This window comes from Erythrolamprus reginae, chromosome 7, assembly GCF_031021105.1.
Source record: "Erythrolamprus reginae isolate rEryReg1 chromosome 7, rEryReg1.hap1, whole genome shotgun sequence".
NCBI classification, from domain to species: Eukaryota; Metazoa; Chordata; class Lepidosauria; order Squamata; family Dipsadidae; genus Erythrolamprus; species Erythrolamprus reginae.
The window spans coordinates 73,071,723-73,092,679 of NC_091956.1; the positions used below are offsets into that span (position 1 = coordinate 73,071,723).

Here is a 20,957-nt window from a genome sequence, read left to right on the forward strand (position 1 = left end):
GTGTAATGAAAGCTGTTTTATTTTCATTTCAACTTACCTCCAAAGTATTTGGTCTTTGCACAGAGGCTGTGTACTACTTTGTTTTCATTGAGCTACCAGTTGTGCTTCCGAGATTTCTTTCTTACTCATTACCAATTCAATTACCAATTACCATGAAATTGGCCCCTTTTTTTGTACCATCATACTTCACTTTATCAATGACTAATACTGAATCATGTTTGACCTCTCAGTATCCTACTCTTCCAGTTTACAGACATATTTTTGGTACTTTCGATTAACTTTTTTTGTTCTTTGGTAATTATTATGTCAGAAAGGAGTGTCCTTATTGCTCTGTGGATCATACAGAAAAATAGTCAATGCTTTATTTACTTTTACTTAACTTAGGCTGTTTATATGTATAAAATCCAATTGTTGCTCCAATTCCTTCAAATGTTTTTCAGCTGATTCTAACAACCAGGGTAATGAGGATTTTGCTGGAAACCTGAAAAGTCAATTCAAAATTTGTATGTTTATCCTATTACACATGTAGATAAATAGTTTCGCAATGCTCCATTCCATCCAAACATGGGAATATTGCAGTATTAAATCATTAGTAGGAAGACTTTTTAACATGAAAAAAAAAACACATTTTATTGCACTTAATTTATAAGAAAATAAAATTTCTAGGTGAATTAAATCATAGACACAATCCCTTTAAAAGTTTTTCCTCCATCCTGTCAGGTTGTTACATATCTAAAATTAACAAATTGAAATCTGATTTCTTTAAAAGAAACAGACTATAAATAAACCAAAAAAAGGAGGAAAAAAAAGATCAGCTAGGATACAGTGTTAAACCACTTTCACAGTTCAACTTGAGTTGTGGCTCTTGGAGAATGAGGCAAATCAATTTGACAATTGCATTCTTCTTTATATGACAACTTTAACAGAAAAACCGAAGCATTTTTGCTTTGTCAGTTACTCACCCAACTGTAACAGCTGTTCTCAAATTCTGCAAAACACTACAACCGACCAGCAATTTTGTTTTCACTTTGAATATTTTTAAAATATATTGTCAGTTTCGTGTCTGTTTATTCCATTCACCACAGCCCTCACAAAGACACTTCCCCACAGAACAGGCTTCGAAAGCTTTGTTCGAAGGAATGTATTTTAATTTTTGCCCAGAAAAAAATAAAAATAAAAAAGGAAAAAAAGAAAATAAGCGTTGCACACACTCTCTTTACTTGCAAGCAAACTTCACTCTAAATTGTCTGAAACTTTTCCATTCACAGCCTCTTAGAGGCACAGTTGGCTTAAGTTTCAGTGGCAAAAAAGTCTCTTCTCTGTAACCAAACTAGAGCAAATTTGGAATTCAGTCTGGGACTAAAACGTCACAGCAGAAAAAAAATAAAAATATTTTTTTTTCCTTTCATTTAGCAGCATAAATAAGTTTGGCCACTGGGAATACAGTACAGGGCTGGGACAACAATCCCATAATTGAAGACCTACTTCTAGCACCAGCATCATATATTAAATCCATCTGAGAAATCTTCAAATCCAGGACAATTTGCCACCTCAGAGTAACTTATGCATTGAAGAACATAGATGGAAGCAAGAGTAAAAGAGATCAACGAAGACTAATACTGTGATTGACATTGGCAATGGTTGGCAAAAAAAAAAATAAAAGCTGTAAAACTGTACAAAACAATTCACAGTAAGTTTAGCTTTCCCACACATAAAGGACTCTGCTTTCCCAGATGCTGTCTTGTTTGAAAGACAATAACTGATAATGGAGATGTGAATCTCCTTTCTAGAATAAGGTAGAGTAAAAGAACGGGATTAACAAGAATTGTAACAACTTCTACATCTCAACAAAGCTCAGTGATCATTGAGAGGAAAACAGAAAAGAAGTAATTGCACCTGGCTTGATACAGAAAGTCACATTTTGCAAAGCTGGCCCTGTCCAAGGTGAAGTCTTTGATGTAAAGAGAAAAGCAAATGCCTTTTTTGTCAGTTACAGTTTTCAATTTTGTGTCTTCTCTTGTGTAGCCTGTAGGTCTTTAGGATCTGTTGCCCCAAGCCAACATCCTGCACCACCAAGGACAAGGGTTTTGTTTTTGTTTTTTCCTTTTTGTAGAGGGAGGGAGAAAGGACAAGAACATCATTTGCATTTCTGGACAAAATAATCTTTTCAAGCTTCACTTTATATCCACATCAAAGTCCAATACCAGCAGCTTGGTTTCCTCAGTCCCATTCCGGCTTCCAACTGCACACACTAGCTTTGTGTTGGAGGCTCTGATCCGCCATACAACACCTCCACTTCCTCCACTTTCCAATGTAACTAGATTTCGGATAAATTCACCCGTTTTTAAGTCCCACAATTTTACAGTCCCATCATCTGAGCTGGTAATTACAAAGTTCTTGTTGAACTGTAAACAGGTCACAGCACTCTGATGCTTGTTGGGACCTAGAGCAAATAAAAATTCAAAATTAAGTTAGAAAAAAAAAGTAACATCACGGTAATCTACTAAACTAGCCCTCCTCTCCCCCAAAAGCAAATACAGTAATACCTCGCCTTACAAACTTAATTGGTTCCTGGAGGAGGTTCGTAAGGCGAAACGTTCGTAAGACGAAACATTGTTTCCCATAGGAAACAATGTAAAATGAATGAATGCGTGCAAGAAAAAAACCTGCAAAAAAATGCCGCCGCATGGCTGTCACCTTTTGAAACAGCCTGGCGCTTCTCAGCATTCTCCCAATGCCGAACCCGAAAGTTCATGGACTCCAGGAAGGACGTCTTCGTGACGTCAAAGCTCCGCCCATGGATTTCCCTATTGGGATTCCCCACCTCCGTTTGAGCCTCCCGACCAGGCCGACAGCTCCGCGGCTCTTTTGAAAAGCTGACAGCCGGGCGGCGGGGCTTCTCAGCGTCCTCCTGAACCCGAACGCCGACCCTGAATTTTTGCCGAACTTCTGGGTTCGGCGTTCAGGAGAACGCCGAGAAGCCCCTCAGCTGTTTCAAAAGGCGACAGCCGAGTGGCGGGGCTTCTCGGCGGCCTCCCGAATGCCGAACCTGGAAGTTCGGCAAAAGTTCGGGTTTGACGTTCGGGTTCGTGAGGACGCCGAGACCCCCCCCCCCCAGCTGTTTCAAAAGGCGACAGCCGGGCGGTGGGGCTTCTCGGCGGCCACCCGAACCGGAACTTTTGCTGAACTTCCGTGTTCGGCGTTCGGGCGGTGGGTTCATAAGACGGAAAAAGTTCGGAAGAAGAGGCAAAAAATTTCTGAACCCTGGGTTCGTATCTCGGATTATTCGTATGGCGAAGGGTTCGTATCACGAGGTACCACTGTACTATATTTTTCTTAAAAAGTAAAGGTTTATCTTGTCTGGTTGTGTCTGACTCTGGGAGGCGGTCCCCATGTCCGTTTCTTAGCAGAGGGCGGACATTAAACTAGTTCAAATCCAAAATACAATAGGCAGAGGTGAGTTCTTTGTCCTAGTCCAGTAATGACCACCAGTGTGGAATGCCATCAGAGATCCAGTCCAAACGGCAGATCCTGGTTTGGAGACAACAAAATCCAGCTTGGGCAAAGGGGTATTTTACTTACTGGATGTGATTTAAAATATTTTTATGTACTAATTTTATAGTACTTACACTGGTTTTACATAACTATTTTCTTTGGTTAAAATAAGGAAATCTGGAAATTTTTGGGTTTTTTTTAATGCAAAATTTATTTATTGCTGATACACATTTATTTATCTTTATACTTTTCTCTGCATTAGGATACTGAGATTATTTTAGACTTGTGAAATATGGATCTGTCAATAGAGTGGACATATGAATGTGTATTTGAAGATAAGATGTTATGTGCATTGGAGTAATCGTTTGTAAAAGGGTAATGGCTCCTCTTTTGTCAAGTTAAGCTTAAGTTTTTTATATTTTGTTTATATTATGATGATGGAACAATTTCATGACTTTTAAATGGATTTTGTTAGTTAAGAGGTGAGTTGCGGAATGTTCAGTTTTATATATGTTAAGGTTAAAATGTTAGCGCTTTGAATGGATATTTTTGCTGGTAACAGATAAGATGTTTCTTATCTGATTTACTATTAAGAAACGGGTAATAGGATGAAGAGTTTTATATATTGGTTAGTCAAGAGAAGGTAAGGAGATTAGACAATTATTTACATTTACCACAAAGCAGAAGTTGTTTTCTTAGGGGAAGGGAAATTTATTTTTCTTGCAATTCTCTCTCCCCCTCTTCTACTTTAGCTCCTTATTATCTTTAATTGTTTTATTCAAAGCTTTAATACAATTATTTGGAAAAAATATACAGTACAGGTTTTGTTTTAGTTTCATTCCATAAGAAACGCACACCAGACTGAATACAATTGTCTTCATATGTACAATTGTTTCCGTTGCAAAGCCAACAAAGTACTTTTTGTGGAAATTTTACTCTATTATTTAAAAAAATCAGTTCCTATAGTGTTTGCAGATTTTATTTATGAGGAAGAGTACAAAAAATTGAAATATGTTGCCTCAGATTATTTTTCTCACAGAATGCTTCAGTATAGATATAATATAATATACAGTGGTACCTCATTTTACGAACGCCTCTTCTAACAAACTTTTCAAGATACGAACCCGGTGTTTAAGATTTTTTTGCCTCTTCTTCCGAACTATTTTCACCTTACGAACCCAAGCAGCTGCTGCTGGGATGAAGGGGTTTCTTCCCCCCCTTTTTTTGAAGAAAGAAAAGGGAGGGGCTGCTTGGAGTAGGAAACATTTTGCAGAGAACAACGTGCTTGCAAAGGAACTGAAAGGGTGTCTTTTTAAGAAAGAAAAGGGAGGAGGGAGGGGCAGCTTGGGGGAGGAAAATTTTTGCAGAGAACAAGGTGCTTGCAAAGGAACTGAAAAGGTGTCTTTTGAAGAAAGAAAAGGGAGGGGCGCCCCCCTTGCCTTTCTTCCTTCCCACTCACCCTTTAGCCTAGTCTTGCTTCTTCCACCCGCCCCCTTTAGCTGCTCCTCCCTGCCCTCTGTTCGCCTCCCTTCTAAAGTTTGGGATCCTGAAGGATTTGCACGCATTATTTGCTTTTACATTGATTCCTAAGGGAAACATTGTTTCATCTTACGAACTTTTCACCTTACGAACCTCCTCCTGGAACCAATTAAGTTCGTATGATGAGGTACCACTGTAGTTGTTTTAGTTGAGAAGCCAACGATTTTTCAGTTTCTTCCTGTTCCCAAAATCTGCCATATTTTTTCTTGAATTTTTGGCTTTTGGGCTTCCTGTGCAACATTTCGTGAGGGATGCTCACACACGAGATTTTGCGATTGCTTCCATGTATGCACGGAAACAAAAATTCGCCGAAATTGCACACTCACTGGTGCAACTCACTGCTGCTTTGAACCAATCTTTTAATAATTACATAGTTTACAAATATGCAATAATATATAATCATGCCTACATGTACAGTATATAGATTAGTGCTGAAACACTTTTATGACTTAGTTGAAATCTTACCTTGTAACGTCTGTAAACACTGTCCTGTTTTGATATCCCAGATTTTGACGGTAGAATCTGCATTCCCAGACACAAGAATGTTGTCTTTGAGTTCCATTCCACTTGTTAATGACTGATGACCTGTTAATGTGTGAATGCAATTTCCTGTTTCTACATCCCAAACTCGGATTGAAGTGTCAAGAGATCCACTCACCACATGGATACCATCAAACTATGAGAAAAGAAGTTTACATATATCAACATATAGAAACATAGAAGACTGACGGCAGAAAAAGACCTCATGATCCATCTAGTCTGCCCTTATACTATTTTCTGTATTTTATCTTAGGATGGATATATGTTTATCCCAGGCATGTTTAAATTCAGTTACTGTGGATTTATCTACCACGTCTGCTGGAAGTTTGTTCCAAGGATCTACTACTCTTTCAGTAAAATAATATTTTCTCATGTTGCTTTTGATCTTTCCCCCAACTAACTTCAGATTGTGTCCCATTGTTCTTGTGTTCACTTTCCTATTAAAAACACTTTCCTCCTGGACCTTATTTAACCCTTTAACATATTTAAATGTTTTGATCATGTCCCCCCTTTTCCTTCTGTCCTCCAAACTATACAGATTGAGTTCATGAAGTCTTTCCTGATACGTTTTATGCTTAAGACCTTCCACCATTTTTGTAGCCTGTCTTTGGACCCGTTCAATTTTGTCAATATCTTATTTTAAATTCAATATTTATGTTAAATTGTGATTATTTCCCATTTTTCTCTTCAGAATGTAAGTTGATACAAATCTGTGAATAGTCTGATATTACTAAGTTCAATACATATTAAGAGAATGTAAGCTATCACAAACTTATCAAAATTATCAATTTTTTGTTCAGGATAAACACTTTACTTCAGGAAGCTACTTCCTACTCATTTGGAACAAGAAGCCAGTTTTTGACACTGAATAAATCTTCATTTTAAAAATGCTTCGGAGCATATGTGCCTCCAATATTTAGAGGAGGGGTGAAACTAGGAACAATGTTACCATAGTGTTATCATAGTGAAAGTTATTCCCATATATTTAATATGATTTAGACAGGATGCAAGATTTATTTTCTAATATCTACTAACAGACTGAAAAAGGCATACTACAATACAGGCCACATTAGTGTGTATTTTATTTTAGTCTTGTTATATTTTGATTTCAAAAAACATTCAAAGCACTTTTAAAAAAAGCTAGCAGATATGGGTTACTAATTATAAAACACAGACTATAATCTCAACTATAGCAAATTAAAACTGAGGATGATTAGCTGAAATAAAGGTCAACACAATTTAAAATTCTACATTATACAGTTAGAATTTGAACTTAAATATTTTAAAGCCATTCTAGATACATGTTTTAGAGTTGTAACTAATATTCTATACCCTCCATGGACCAGAGGTGGGGTCTGCCTGTTCGGACTAGTTCGCCCAAACCGGTAGCAAACTGCTGGTGATGTCATGAAGCTAGTTCTATCAGTGCCGGTCCATGGGCACTGTAATCTTTTTGGGGGAATTATCTTTTTTTTCCCTTCTGGCCCCCACCCTCATGGCCTTTGGAAAGGTCCTTAAACACGGCTCTGTCAACTGGCTTGGGCCTGTTGAGTGCTATACTCTGCTCTGGCCAGCTGCTCCGAATGTACGAAGAATTGATGTTTATTGTTGGGGTTTTATATTGTATTTTATCATTGCATTTTATTATTATGTTTTTTTATCCTTGTAAATTGCCCTGAGTCCGCTGGGAGAATAAATCTAATAATAAATCTAATAAAAGCCTATAAATCTAATAAACAAATAAAATGAACAAATAAAATAAATAAATAAATAATAACTGTTTTGTCATATTTCTATTGCCAATATTAGAGTCACTGACATGTTCTACATTTAACTACCCTCAAATTTCACTCTTTTCAAAAAAACATTTCCACAAATGGGTGTGCAAATATGTACGTACACACACACACACACAAACACAATCTAAAAAGTTATTCTGATAAAGTGATTTGTGGACCAAAGAAGCTTAGGTGATAATAATTTTGTTAAGTCTTTATCATATTAGAAAACTTGCTATAATATATGTAGAAATGTTGATGATGTTCTGTTATTAAACTGGCTTTCAATGAACCTCAATCAGTGGTTATGGACAGCATGCCATGAAAAAAGTCTTAATTGTCAAAAAAAGAATGTGACTTTAAGAGCTAGAAATCAGAAACTCTAATCTCCACAATGCAATTGGGAAAAAAAAATTAATCCTTGTTAAAATACTTTCATCTCTATCTCTTTTTGTAGCAAGTATAGTAGACATGGATCCAATCAATGAAATATGCATTTCTATTAAACTGGTTTAAAAATTCATCTTAATGTTTAAAACATTTCAATTTGATTAAATGAAATAAATTAATCAATGCAACTATATTTACACTTTCTATTTTAGAAGTAGTTATATTTTCAAGTATATGCATGAAAAAGAATTAAAATAAAACTGTTATAACTTTAATATAACTGTTTGCAAAGCACTTTCTTTAAACGTGCTACTATTTCATGGCTAATTTATTTCTTGTAATAACAAAAATATCTCTGACACTCTAAGAAATGCTTTAAATGTAAATAATTTATTGTCATTAACAGATCCATCCAATGAGAATTATTCATTTTTTAAATTTTAAGTATATTTAAAATTTAAGAGTCCGTTTAAAATCTTTTACCCAATTCATTAGTAACTTATTAGAAAAAAACATTTACAGACTTTTCTGTAACACAAGAGAACAGTAATAATACTCTGAGTCTTCGGAGAGGGGCGGCATACAAATCTAATAAATAATAATAATAATAATATATAACAAACATCCCTAATCATTCTTAATCCTTATTATTAATTGCACAAATAAGTCAATTTTAAAAGACATGCTAAATTTTGAGCTATAGTTAAGAAGCTCCTCTCAAATATATGGGTGTGTAGGCAGAACAGCTAGCGCATTCCAGATCATCTAGACAAGCGGTCCCTAAACTATGGCCCGTGGGCCACATGCGGCCCACTGAGGCCATTTATCCGGCCCACCAATGAGTGGAAAGAGCACAGGGAAAACAGAGAAAGAAAGAAAGAAAAGGGAAAGAGAGGGAGGGAAGGAGAAGTGGAGAGGAAGGAAGGAGGGAAGGAAGGAAGGAGAAATGGAGGGAACAAGGAAGAAAGGAAGAATGAAATGAATGGAGGGACAGGGGAAGGAAGGACTGGTTTTTTTGGGGGGGGGTGTTAATTTTTTTAAAATTTTCTCTCAACATACATTCAAACAACACAGTGTATCATCTAATTTTCCATGAATGAAATGCAGTATTTTGTTAGTAACTAATATCAATCATCAAAAAAGTTGCAAAAGGTTTTTTTCCTAATTTTGTCATCCAGTTACATTCATTTTCTTTGAATTAAATTCCCTCCTTAATGTTCCTTCAAAAAGTGCAGCACCAATTATATTTCTAACTTATTAACCATTATGCCAAAGTGCTTCCTTCTTTCTTTATACATTTTTCATAAGCCAAGAAAACCTTGGATAGCCAATCAGATGTTAACAACAGAAATTTAAAAACAAAACATAAACATATATGAATTTCAGACCTTCTCCCCCCTCTAAATAGTACGTTCCCATTTTGTTTTTTACTTTAAAACAAGGTATGTGCGGTGTGCATAGGGATTTGTTCATAGTTTTTTTTTAATAGTCCGGCCCTCCAACAGTCCGAGGGACAGTGAACTGGCCCCCTGGGTAAAAAGTTTGGGGACCCCTGATCTAGACTAAATGCTTGGAAAATAAGTCACTGTAGTTTTTCAATGTCACAATGTAACACAAAGGAATAGGGAAAAGAAGAAAAAGGGAAATACAGAATGCATAGACCAAATGTTTTGACTTATTAGTTGCCAATAATGTACTGGCTGCTCAGTAAATATTAGGCACCAATTAATTACTCTGGTTGAATACTGAAGGCACAGTACAAAACACTTACCTGTAATGAATAGACTCTATTAGTATGCCCTTGCAAGGTGTGTAGGCAGGTTTCAGTTTCTGGATCCCAAACTTTGACCATGAAATCATAAGCTCCACTAACAACCCTCCTGCCATCATATTGTACACATCGGACTGCAGCTACATGACCCATCAGAACATGTAAACACTGGCCTGTTTCTATGTCCCAAACTCTCAGGGTGGCATCTCGAGACCCACTGACAACTCTAGGAAGTGGAAAAATAAAAATAATGTGGCTGTTTTAGCAGTATTTAGTCCACACTAAATTCAGGATTGTACGTTTAAGCAGACATTTAAATTGACAGAATTTATAGATGATAAAAAAATATTTAATTGAAATACCACAACCAGGTTTTTAGGCTGAAAAAGAAAATATATTTGCAGTAAGTTCTGGGATTTCAGAAATAAACTGTCTTCACCAGGAGATATGGAATTTAGCAACACATTAAAATATAAAGGTTGAAATTAAGACTCTTAAACATCTTTATGCTGAATGATCAAGAAGAATCTGAATTTTATATTATCTGGAATAAAGTTTATACATGGATAGACAAAAATAAAATCAAAATTAAGGTTATGAAAATTGCATGAATACATCAAAATGTTATTGGAATTTTTTGTTGGTTTTTTCTTTTTTATTAACTTAACCCTATGTTTATTAGAATATGTAAACAAAATTCTTCTTTTCACTTAGAATACAGTACTATGTTGATTTAATGACTTAAGAATTTATCCTTTTTTTGTATTAAAAATTGACTTCAAGAAGAGAGGGATTATAACCCCTACTATGTGTTTAAATGTTTGTGAGTCTGTATGTCCTTTTATGGAAAATTAATAAAGTATTTTGAAAAAAATAAATAAACATCTTTATACAGGTACTCCTCAATTTATGACAATTGAGCCATTTTATGAGTGTTTTTGCTACTAGTTACATGAATTACTGCAGTTGTTAAAATTAGCAATATGGTTGTTAAATGAATCTGGTTTCCCTACTGACTTTGCTTGTCAGAAGGTCACAAAAGGTGATCAAAAGGCCCCTGGGACACTGCAATAGCTCTAAATAAGAACCAGTTGTCATACCACGGGGATACTGCAAAGGTCGTAAGTGAGAAAAACGGTCACAAGTCACTTTTTCAGTATTGCTGAAACTTTGAATGGCAACTAACCAAATGGTTGTAAGTTGAGGACCACCTGTATTTTTCTTCTATTTAATATCACATTATTTTACTTCAGTGATGGCGAACCTATGACACGCGTGTCAGCACTGACACGCGTAGCCATTTTTGGTGACACGCGGCTGCTCCCGAATCTCCCCTCTACTCTGCTGCTGAGAGTCTGGCGGTGGCAAGTAAGAAAGCTAGGGGGAGGGGAGGAAAGCACCCTATGGCAGAGCAGCAGCAGTTCCTCTCCCTGAAGGCAAGAAAGAAATTGGCCAATTGCAGGCCCGCTTTCCTCCCCGCCCCCTGGCTTTCCTCCTCCTCCTCCTCCAGACGCTAAGCTGCAGACCGTATTGGTCCCTTCAGTGCCGCTTTTTTGCTTCTTCGCCGCCCCGCGAGAAGCCTGGAAACCCTGCATGAGCGGCTGGAGGGGACCGTAAGCAAGCCATCAGGACCCCCGCACACTAACTTGCTGACGGCCATGCTGTCCCAGATCGTGGGGAGGGGAGCTCTTCTCCTGCCAAGTGACGGCGAGGCCCTCCCAATGCTTGCCCGCCCAGGCCCCGCACTTGGAGCCGGGGCGACGGGCCTAGCCTCAGCTTACTTGGCCCCAGCGCGGCCGAAGCGTGGGGCGGAGTAGGCGGCTGCTGCTTCAGGCCCGCCCCCGAGCTGAGCTTCCTTTGGCTTCCTTCGAGGCAAAACTGCAAAGCTCACCTGCTGCCTCGAAGGAAGCCAAAGGAAACTCAGCTCAATGAGGATCGGCTGTTGGTCTCTTCAAGCTGCTGCCGCCCACTGCGGAGATCCCTTCGCCCGAACAGAGGCGGCGGCGGCGGGTTCAAGGGACCAACAGCCGGTCCTTTTTGGGGCTGCGTTGTTGCAGCGTCTGAGGCCGCCGCCTCCGCCTCCAGGCGAAGGGATCTCCGCAGTGGGCGACAGCGGCAGGTTTAAGGGACCAACAGCCGGTCCTTTTCGGGGCTGCGTTGTTGCAGCCTCCGAGGCCACCCACCGAGGAGATCCCTTCGCCTGGAGGCGGAGGCAGCGGCGGCCTCAGACGCTGCAACAACGCAGCCTCGAAAAGGACCGGCTGTTGGTCCCTTGAACCCCCCGCCACCGCCTCTGTTTAGCCCCCCCCGCCCAGGAAAGAGTTGCAGCAGGAAAGCAGCGCATTTGAAAAGTGTGCTGCTTTCCCGTAAAGCCGGCTTTCCTGGCTGGCACAGGGCTTTCCCGGGCAGCTGGCTTGAACCTTGTGCCGGTTAGCAAAGCCGTCTGCCCGCCGGAGACGTGGAGAGAAAGAAGGGAAAAAGAGGGAGGGAAAGAGGAGAGGAAAGAAGGAGGGAAGGGAGAGAAAAGTGAACGAGAAGGAGAGAGAAAGGGAGGAAGAGGGGAAGGAAGGAAGAGATAAAGGAGAAGAGGAAGAGGAAAAATGAGAGGAGGAGGAAGAGGAGGAAAAGGAGAGGAAGAGGAGGAGGAAAAGGAGAGGAGGAGAAAGCGGAAGAGGAGAAGGAGAAGGAAGAGCAGAAGAAGGAGAACCAGAAGGAAATGGAGGAGATGAAGAGGAGAAAAAGGAGAGGAGGAGGAAGAGGAGGAAAAGGAGAGGAAGAGGAGGAGAAAAAGGAGAGGAGGAAGAGGGGGAAAGAAGATGAAGAGGAGGAGAAAAAGGAGAGGAGGAGGAGGAGGAAGAGGAGGAGGAGAAAGAAAAGCAGGAGAGGAAGAGTAGGAGAAAAAGGAGAGGAGGAGGAAGAGAAGGAGGAGGAGAAAGAAAAGGAGAAGAGGAAGAGGAAAAATGAGAGGAGGAGGAAGAGGGTGAAAAGGAGAGAAGGAGGAGAAAGAAAAGCAGGAGAGGAAGAGTAGGAGAAAAAGGAGAGGAGGAGGAAAAGGAGAGGAGGAGAAAGAGGAGGAGAAAAAGGAGAGGAAGAAGAGAAGGAGGAGGAGAAAGAAAAGGAGAAGAGGAAGAGGAAAAATGAGAGGAGGAGGAAGAGGAGGAAAAGGAGAGGAAGAGGAGGAGGAAGAGAAGGAGGAGGAGAAAGAAAAGCAGGAGAGGAAGAGGAGAAAAAGGAGAGGAGGAGGAAGAGGAGTGGAGGAGGAAGAGAAGGAGGAGGAGAAAGAAAAGCAGGAGAGGAAGAGTAGGAGAAGAGTAGGAGAGAGGGAGGGGGAGGGGAAGAGGGGAAGGAAGGAAAAGAGAGAAAGAGAAAAAAGTGGAAGGAAGAGAGAAGGAAAGAAAGGAAGAGAGAGAGGGAGAGAGAGAGAGCAAGAAAGAAAGAGTGAGTGATGAGAGAGGAAGGAAGAGAGTGAGAGAGAGTGAGAGTGGTTTTTTTCTCAAGGTGACACACCACCTGAGTTATGCTCGGGTTTTTGGCAAATTTTGACACACCAAGCTCAAAAGGTTGCCCATCACTGTTTTACTTGGAACACCTGATTACAAAATATTCATATTGATCATGATCCCAGGTCTAAACTATCTGCATGTGTCACGCCTTTTAATAATGAATTAAAAACAGCTGCTTCTGTATATTGATCTGCCTTGTATCTTAATATCTTGACTTAGAAACTATAACTGTTCGCTTTGTTTGCAAGACAATGTGCAAAGTGCTTAGTACAAATAAATATTACAGTAAAAGAAAAAAACCAGCAGGAAGAAAATTCATATTGAATAATTAAATTCAACAGTTTTCTATCATATCTTTTTGCATCCTTTTTCCCCCAGGAAAAGTTTCCTCAGGAAACTTTTTGTTTTTGATTTTTCTGAATTTGAACATAAATGAAAGAATAAAATGAATCACACATAAGTTTATTTGTATTTACAACTTGTGTAATATTTTTCTATTAAATATAAAATTAACAAACTATATACAGTGATACCTCGTCTTACGAACTTAATTGGTTCCGAGACGAGGTTTGTAAGGTGAAAAGTTTGTAACATGAAACAATGTTTCCCATAGGAATCAATGGAAAAGCGATTAATGCGTGCAAGCCCAAAACTCACCCCTTTTGCTAGCCGAAGCGCCCGTTTTTGCGCTACTGGGATTCCCCTTCAGGCTCCCCTCCATGGGAAACCCAACTTCTGGACTTCCGTGTTTTTGTGATGCTGCAGGAGAATCCCAGCAGGGGAATCCCAGCAGCGCAAAAACGGGTGGAAGTCCTCGAAACCCCATCTCCGGACTTCCGTGTTTTTGTGATGCTGCGATTTCACTGAGGCTCCCCTCGCTGGGAAACCCCACCTCCGGACTTCCGTTGCCAGCCAACACCACCTCCAGACTTCCGGGTTTTTGCGCTGCTAGGATTCCCCTGCAGCATCGCAAAAACACGGAAGTCTGGAGGTGGTATTTCCCATGGTGGGGGGGGGAACCTCAGGGGAATTCCAGCAGCGCAAAAACGGGCACTTTGCTGGCAACAGAAGTCCGGAGACGGGGCATCCCAGTGGTGGCGGCTTGGGTTTGTAAGGTCTTAAACCTCGAAAAGTTTGTATGACAAGAGGTTTGTAAGACGAGGCATCACTGTACTTCAAACATTCACTTCAACATTTTCATCAATGACCTAAATGAGGGAATAGAGGGGGAACTAATCAAATTTGCAGACGACACCAAACTGGCAGGGATAGCCAACACCCTAGAGGATAGACTCAAAATACAGAAAGACCTAGATAGATTAACGCTGTGGGCTCAAACTAACAAAATGATGTTCAACGTCGAGAAGAGCAAAGTCCTTCACCTAGGTAAAAAAAAAAACTAGACACGCATACAGTCTGGGAGGAACCCTACTTAGCAGTAGTGACTGTGAAAGGGATCTCGGAGTCTTGGTGGATAATCAACTAAATATGAGCCAGCAATATGCAGCAGTGGCTAAAAAGGCCAACACAATCCTAAGCTATATTAACAGGGGGATACACTCCAAGACCAGACAGGTATTAATACCACTCTATAGCGCCCTGGTCAGACCACATCTGGAGTACTGCATTCAGTTCTGGTCACCACACTTCAAAAGAGACATAGAAACTCTAGAGGAGGTGCAAAAAAGAGCAACCAAAATGATTAGGGGCCTAGAAACCAAGACTTACGAGGAGAGATTGCTGGAACTGGGCATGGATAGCCTAGAGAAAAGAAGGGCCAGGGGGGACATGATAGCAGTCTACAGGTATTTGAGGGATTGCTACAGATAGGAGGGGGTCATGCTGTTTTCCCGGGCACCAGAGGGTCAGACGAGGAACATCGGTTGGAAGCTGACCAAGGAGAGATTCAACCTAGAAATAAGGAAGAACTCCCTGACGGTCAGAGCGATCAACCAGTGGAAGGCCCTGCCAGCGGAGGTTGTGAACTCTCCAACTTTGGACATTTTTAAGAAGAGATTGGACTGTCATTTGGCTGGGGTGTTGTAGGATTTCCTGCTTAAGCAGGGAGTTAGACTTGATGACCTGTAAGGTCCCTTTCAACTCAACTCAACAAATAAATAAATAAATAAATAAAATATAATACTTACATGTCAAAAACATATTTGTTACATTTAAAATAAAAGATGGAAGAGAAATGCTTACCTTTTTTCATGGAGATGCATGCAACGCACAGTTGAGGTATGCCCATATAATGTATGTATACATTCTCCAGTCTCTGCATTCCACACTTTCAGGGTCCGGTCTGTAGATCCACTGATGATTATATTGTCTCTCATCTGTGAAGACCAGACCCCACCTGTATGTCCAACAAGTGTTCTTAAACACTGAAAATAGAACAATTAAATCTGATTATCATTTAGACAAACAAAAGACAGATGAACTAATACAAATTATTATTGCACATAGTAATATTCTGCATTCTTTAGGCTGATACCCGAGATAGTCATGTGGCAATATGAACACAATGATTTTCTCATTGCCTTCTTCAATTGCCCCATTATATACAAATGGATTAGGGAAACTGTACCAGCAAGTTAGCCGGGATACATTGAAATATATACTTGATTAATACTTGCTACAGGAACAGCATAAAACTATGTTATTGCAATATGTGCAAGAAAGGAACAGCTTGCTTTTTCATGTCACTGCCCCGGCTCTATAGAATCAACTACCGCCCGATGTCCGTACTGCTCCCACCCTGCTGGCCTTTCATAAGGTCACAAAGACATGGCTTTGCCGGCAGGCCTGGGGGCAATACATTCACATTCTTGGTGGCATACTCTATGAATGGTATGCATATGTATGATTGTGACTTCCCTTTTAAAATAACTTTTTATGTGGTTTTAGTTTTATTTATTTATTTATTTATTTATTTATTTATTCATTCATTCATTCATTCATTCATTCAATTTTTATGCAGCCCTTCTCCTTAGACTCAGGGCGGCTTACAACATGTTAGCAATAGCACTTTTTTAAACAGAGCTAGGCTATTGCCCCCACAATCTGGGTCCTCATTTTACCCACCTGGGAAGGATGGAAGGCTGAGTCAACCTTGAGCCGGTGATGAGATTTGAACCGCTGACCTTCAGATCTACAAGTCAGCTTCAGTGGTCTGCAGTACAGCACTCTATCTGCTGCACCACCTCGGCTCATTTTAGATAACGTTTTAATTTTAGATGTTTGACTTCTTTTTATCGTTTTGTATCTATTTATATTGTATTTTTATTATTGTGGTAAGTCACCCTGAGTCCTTTAGGATTGGGCAGCATTGAACTTGAACAAATAAATAACATAAAATAAATAAAGTTCAAACTTTGTTGTTATTGGCTGTCCAGGACTAACATATGTCCCTGGGTTAGGGGCTCATGAGACCCATGGATTGCTCACCTGTTGGAGGGGTTCATAATTCTAGAAGAATGAGACTAGAATTACAGTAGGTTCTATACTTATACTATATACCAATATTATACTACCAAGAATAAATATATGAGAACACTACTGTATCCAGATCTCTCTCTGATCTCTCAGGCTGAGACTATTTATAGTAAGTTTTCACCTTCTTTTGGGTGTGTGTGTGTAAAAAGGTGTGTCTTATACTCCGAGTAGTTTTATTAATATTACAAATCACTGAAAACTAGTACTCAGGAATATAAATATCGATAAATGCTGTTTTATACAAGGACATTAGTAAAAATCACCATGTAGACATGGATACGTAATCATTAAGTCAAATTATTATGATTTCCTCTCCCCCACCAGAATTCTAATACATTGCTGATGAATAGACTTATGTATATTTGAATATATATATATAAACCTCAATATTCTTGTGATAGAAATGCAGATGATCTCCTATCTTAAAAGCTTATAGTTGAGGTTTCAATGCTCAAAACATCTATACTTTCGTTTCCAAACCTAACTTCAAGTCAGAATTGCCTCTGACTAAACAGCCACATGACTAGACATTAGGGATTTTTAAACTTGAGGGGAGAGAAACTAGAACTCCTTATAATTAGTATAATGTGTATCCCATTTCTCCACACTAGAAAGGAAACTAGGTCCACATTCAATATGACTGAATCAAATTATCTCAAACATCTCTGCCGAACGAGGCTTGCAGAAGTATTCATTGTTGCCAATTGATCATTCTTCCCAATTAGTAAGAACAAATAAACTCAGATTTATGAGTACTTTCCTAAAGCATTTTTTAATTATTTCTTAGAAGCAATTCCTTCCAAGAAAACAGATGGTAAAGCATTAAACCATGCTAGAATTAACATTCTTCTGTGGATAATATTAATAAATGTTTGGTTAGATAAAGGTTGTTTTAAGCCTCCCTTAAATAGGGGTAGCCACTCAGATTGTTTTGAAATAGCTTTTGTATTAGCCAAGAACTTGCAAACTCCAAGAAATTAACAAGCATGTAGGAAAGCTACATTGATACAAATTTTATTTTATTTTATTTTTCAAGAGGGCTTATAGCAATCTGGCAGAATCATATCGATGAGCGGTTGATATATTAATTTGAACCAACAATTGAGAAGATAATTTCATGCACAAAATCCATTTGATTATTTTAAATTACAAGCCGCTTGTAATTCAACCAATTCAACATTTTGGCCAGTGACCTAATTTTAAAAACTAAACCGTGGCTGGTACATACTTGCCCTTTGCCTTGGGCTAGAAAAAATTCTGAATAGCCCTATTGTTTCTTTGGGCCCTTCCTGCTACTATTTTTAGTTGAGTGTAAGTGCTGTAAATATGAAAGGCAATTTAATTGGAATTTGAAATGCACAGTATATTAAATATAATGGTTTTCAAATAGGTATTACCCACTGTAATAAATGAAATGGCTTAAATTCTAGTAATGCTGTATTTAATTTGGTTTAGTGGCTTAAACGCCACCCTAAAGGTAGTTTGAATTCTTGTGAACAGTGCTAAATGAATTAGCTACATCTTCTTCTGAGTAGGAGATACAAAGATTACTGTAAATAAATTCATATTTATTTAAGTGTTATTTAAATTAAATTAAATGCCACAGTCTATCTGTAACATTGCATTTTTTCTGTTTATGGACTACAATTATGTTACCCTCATTTAGGGAGCTATGTGGGAATACAAGAACTGCTAATATGTTGCCAATGACAATACTGGACTCATATTAAAGAATAGTCCTTATAGAATAGAATAGAATAGAACTTTATTGGCCAAGTGTGATTGGACACACAAGGAATTTGTCTTGGTGCATATGCTCTCAGCGTACATAAAATAAAATATACATCTGTCAAGATGTAAAATATACATCTGTACGACACTTACTGATTGTCATAGGGGTCAAATAAGCAATGAAGAAGTAATATTAATAAAAATCTTAGGATATAAGCAACAAGTTACAGTCATACAGTCAACATGGGAGGAAATGGGTGATAGGAATGATGAGAAAAACTAGTAGAATAGAAGTGCAGATTTAGTAGAAAGTCTGACAGTGTTGAGGGAAGTGCAATACGGGTATATGATGTTAATCTTCACTTCAAACATTACAATGATCAGATAACACTGCTCAAGAAGTAGTTTACCGTTTCTGAACTCAAACATGCATAATAAATATGGGTTATGAACCTTATATCAGCCCCAGGCTGTGGATTTTGTTCTCCATCATGCAAGATGGCCTGCTCTGTTATAAAGCAGAATACCACATTTCACATTTTAATAGGAAACTAGTTTAAAACAGGGAGTGAAGTGAATAGGAAAGTATAGAAGATGAAATAGAATTATGCATTATGAATACCAGACTGAACTACAGAAAGCATATTTTGCAAGGCAAGGAATATATTTGGGGCGAGGTTTATTAAAAATGCAATAAATATATTTGATTTACCTTTCCTGTAACTGCTGACCAAACCTTTAATGTATTATCATCAGAACCACTGACTATTCGGTTTCCACAGAACTGTAGACAAGTGATTACATGATCATCATGACCTTTGAGCACCTAACAATATAAGAAAAAAAAAATCACACATCTGTGAGACAAAAACCAAAACTGATGTATACCATTCAAATAAAAATTGTAGTTTTTATTGTTTTTAATTAGATCTTTTTCTCCTAATACGATGGAACGTGTGTTTCATTTAGCTCTCGGCCGTTTCATCCAGTTTACCTATGTGAACAAGTAGCAACCAACTCATACCGGTAGCTGCCATATTGCAATATATAACATGATTTAACTTTCTATGCTGCTTTGGAGTATCATTTTCCTACTATTAATTGTGACTCCATTTTCTCCCTCTAAGCTGTTTCAAATGGGCAACATTACAAATCCAGCTTAGTCTCTGTGGACTTTTTACTAACCTTGATATAGAAACATAAAAGACTGACGGCAGAAAAAGACCTCATGGTCCATCTAGTCTGCCCTTATACTATTTCCTGTATTTTATCTTAGGATGGATATATGTTTATCCCAGGCATGTTTAAATTCAGTTACTGTGGATTTACCAACCACGTCTGCTGGAAGTTTGTTCCAAGGATCTACTACTCTTTCAGTAAAATAATATTTTCTCATGTTCCTTTTGATCTTTCCCCCAACTAACTTCAGATTGTGTCCCCTTGTTCTTGTGTTCACTTTCCTATTAAAAACACTTCCCTCCTGGATTTAATTACTCACTGGATTGGGAAAGAAGAAGAAAAAGGCAACCCCACTGTGAAATTACACAAAAACATTTGGCTCAAAAAAGGCAGACTACTGTTCCACTGGTGAAATATTTTATATCATAATTTTTCCATAAAAAATTAAAAGGCATTCACAAGCTCTATGTAAACTTCCATATGATAACGTTTGCATAGGCAAGTCACTTATTAGTCCTTCCCTTAGAGGAACTTATTGATCTAAATGTCCCAAAGATGCTTTTCAAAAAGCAACTGGACTTTTTGGGGGTTTTATTTTGTTTTGGGGAAGATGGTTCACTTCTCACCCAAAAAAACCTCCTTCATTTTGAGAAGCTTCTTGGATGAGAAGGAAAGTTGGTTCCTACTGGAGATGTTCGTTTTTGGTCCTTGGTAGGAACAGCCACATGTGGGTATCATAGAAACATAGAAGTCTGACGGCAGAAAAAGACCTCATGGTCCATCTAGTCTGCCCTTATACTATTTTCTGTATTTTATCTTAGGATGGATATGTTTATCCCAGGCATGTTTAAATTCAGTTACTGTGGATTTATCTACCACGTCTGCTGGAAGTTTGTTCCAAGGATCTACTACTCTTTCAGTAAAATAATATTTTCTCATGTTGCTTTTGATCTTTCCCCCAACTATGATATGATTGGTTTTAATTTGTGGTGTTTTTTTGTTTTAAAAAAAAAATAATTTAAATATTGGATTTGTCTTATATTGTATTGCTATTGCTGTGAGCCGCCCCGAGTCTGCGGAGAGGGGCGGCATACAAATCTGATTAAACTAAACAAACTAAACTAAACTAACTTCAGATTGTGTCCCCTTGTTCTTGTGTTCACTTTCCTATTAAAAACACTTCCCTCCTGGACCTTATTTAACCCTTTAATATATTTAAATGTTTCGATCATGTCCCCCCTTTTCCTTCTGTCCTCCAGACTATACAGATTGAGTTCATGAAGTCTTTCCTGATATGTTTTATGCTTAAGACCTTCCACTATTCTTGTAGCCCGTCTTTGGACCTGTTCAATTTTGTCAATATCTTTTTGTAGGTGAGGTCTCCAGAACTGAACACAGTATTCCAAATGTGGTCTCACCAGCATTCTATATAGCGGGATCATAATCTCCCTCTTCCTGCTTGTTATACCTCTAGCTCTGCAGCCAAGCATCCTACTTGCTTTCCCTACCGCCTGACTGCACTGTTCACCCATTTTG

The 20,957-nt window shown here is 38.7% G+C and overlaps 1 protein-coding gene across 4 annotated transcripts in view; it reads right to left on the minus strand.

Annotated features, from left to right (window-relative positions):
• Positions 1-602: 602 nt before the first annotated feature.
• FBXW7 (F-box and WD repeat domain containing 7) overlaps positions 603-20,957 on the minus strand; it is a 135,401-nt gene continuing 115,046 nt past the window's right edge. For all 4 annotated transcript variants that reach the window (XM_070757820.1, XM_070757821.1, XM_070757822.1 and 1 more), the window contains 5 exons: positions 18,955-19,068; positions 15,219-15,400; positions 9,514-9,739; positions 5,500-5,710; positions 603-2,443 (listed from right to left, as the gene is read on the minus strand). In XM_070757820.1, coding sequence (XP_070613921.1) covers positions 2,175-2,443; positions 5,500-5,710; positions 9,514-9,739; positions 15,219-15,400; positions 18,955-19,068 — 1,002 coding nt within the window. In that variant the 3' untranslated portion in view covers positions 603-2,174. The remainder of the gene's footprint in view (positions 2,444-5,499; positions 5,711-9,513; positions 9,740-15,218; positions 15,401-18,954; positions 19,069-20,957) is intronic.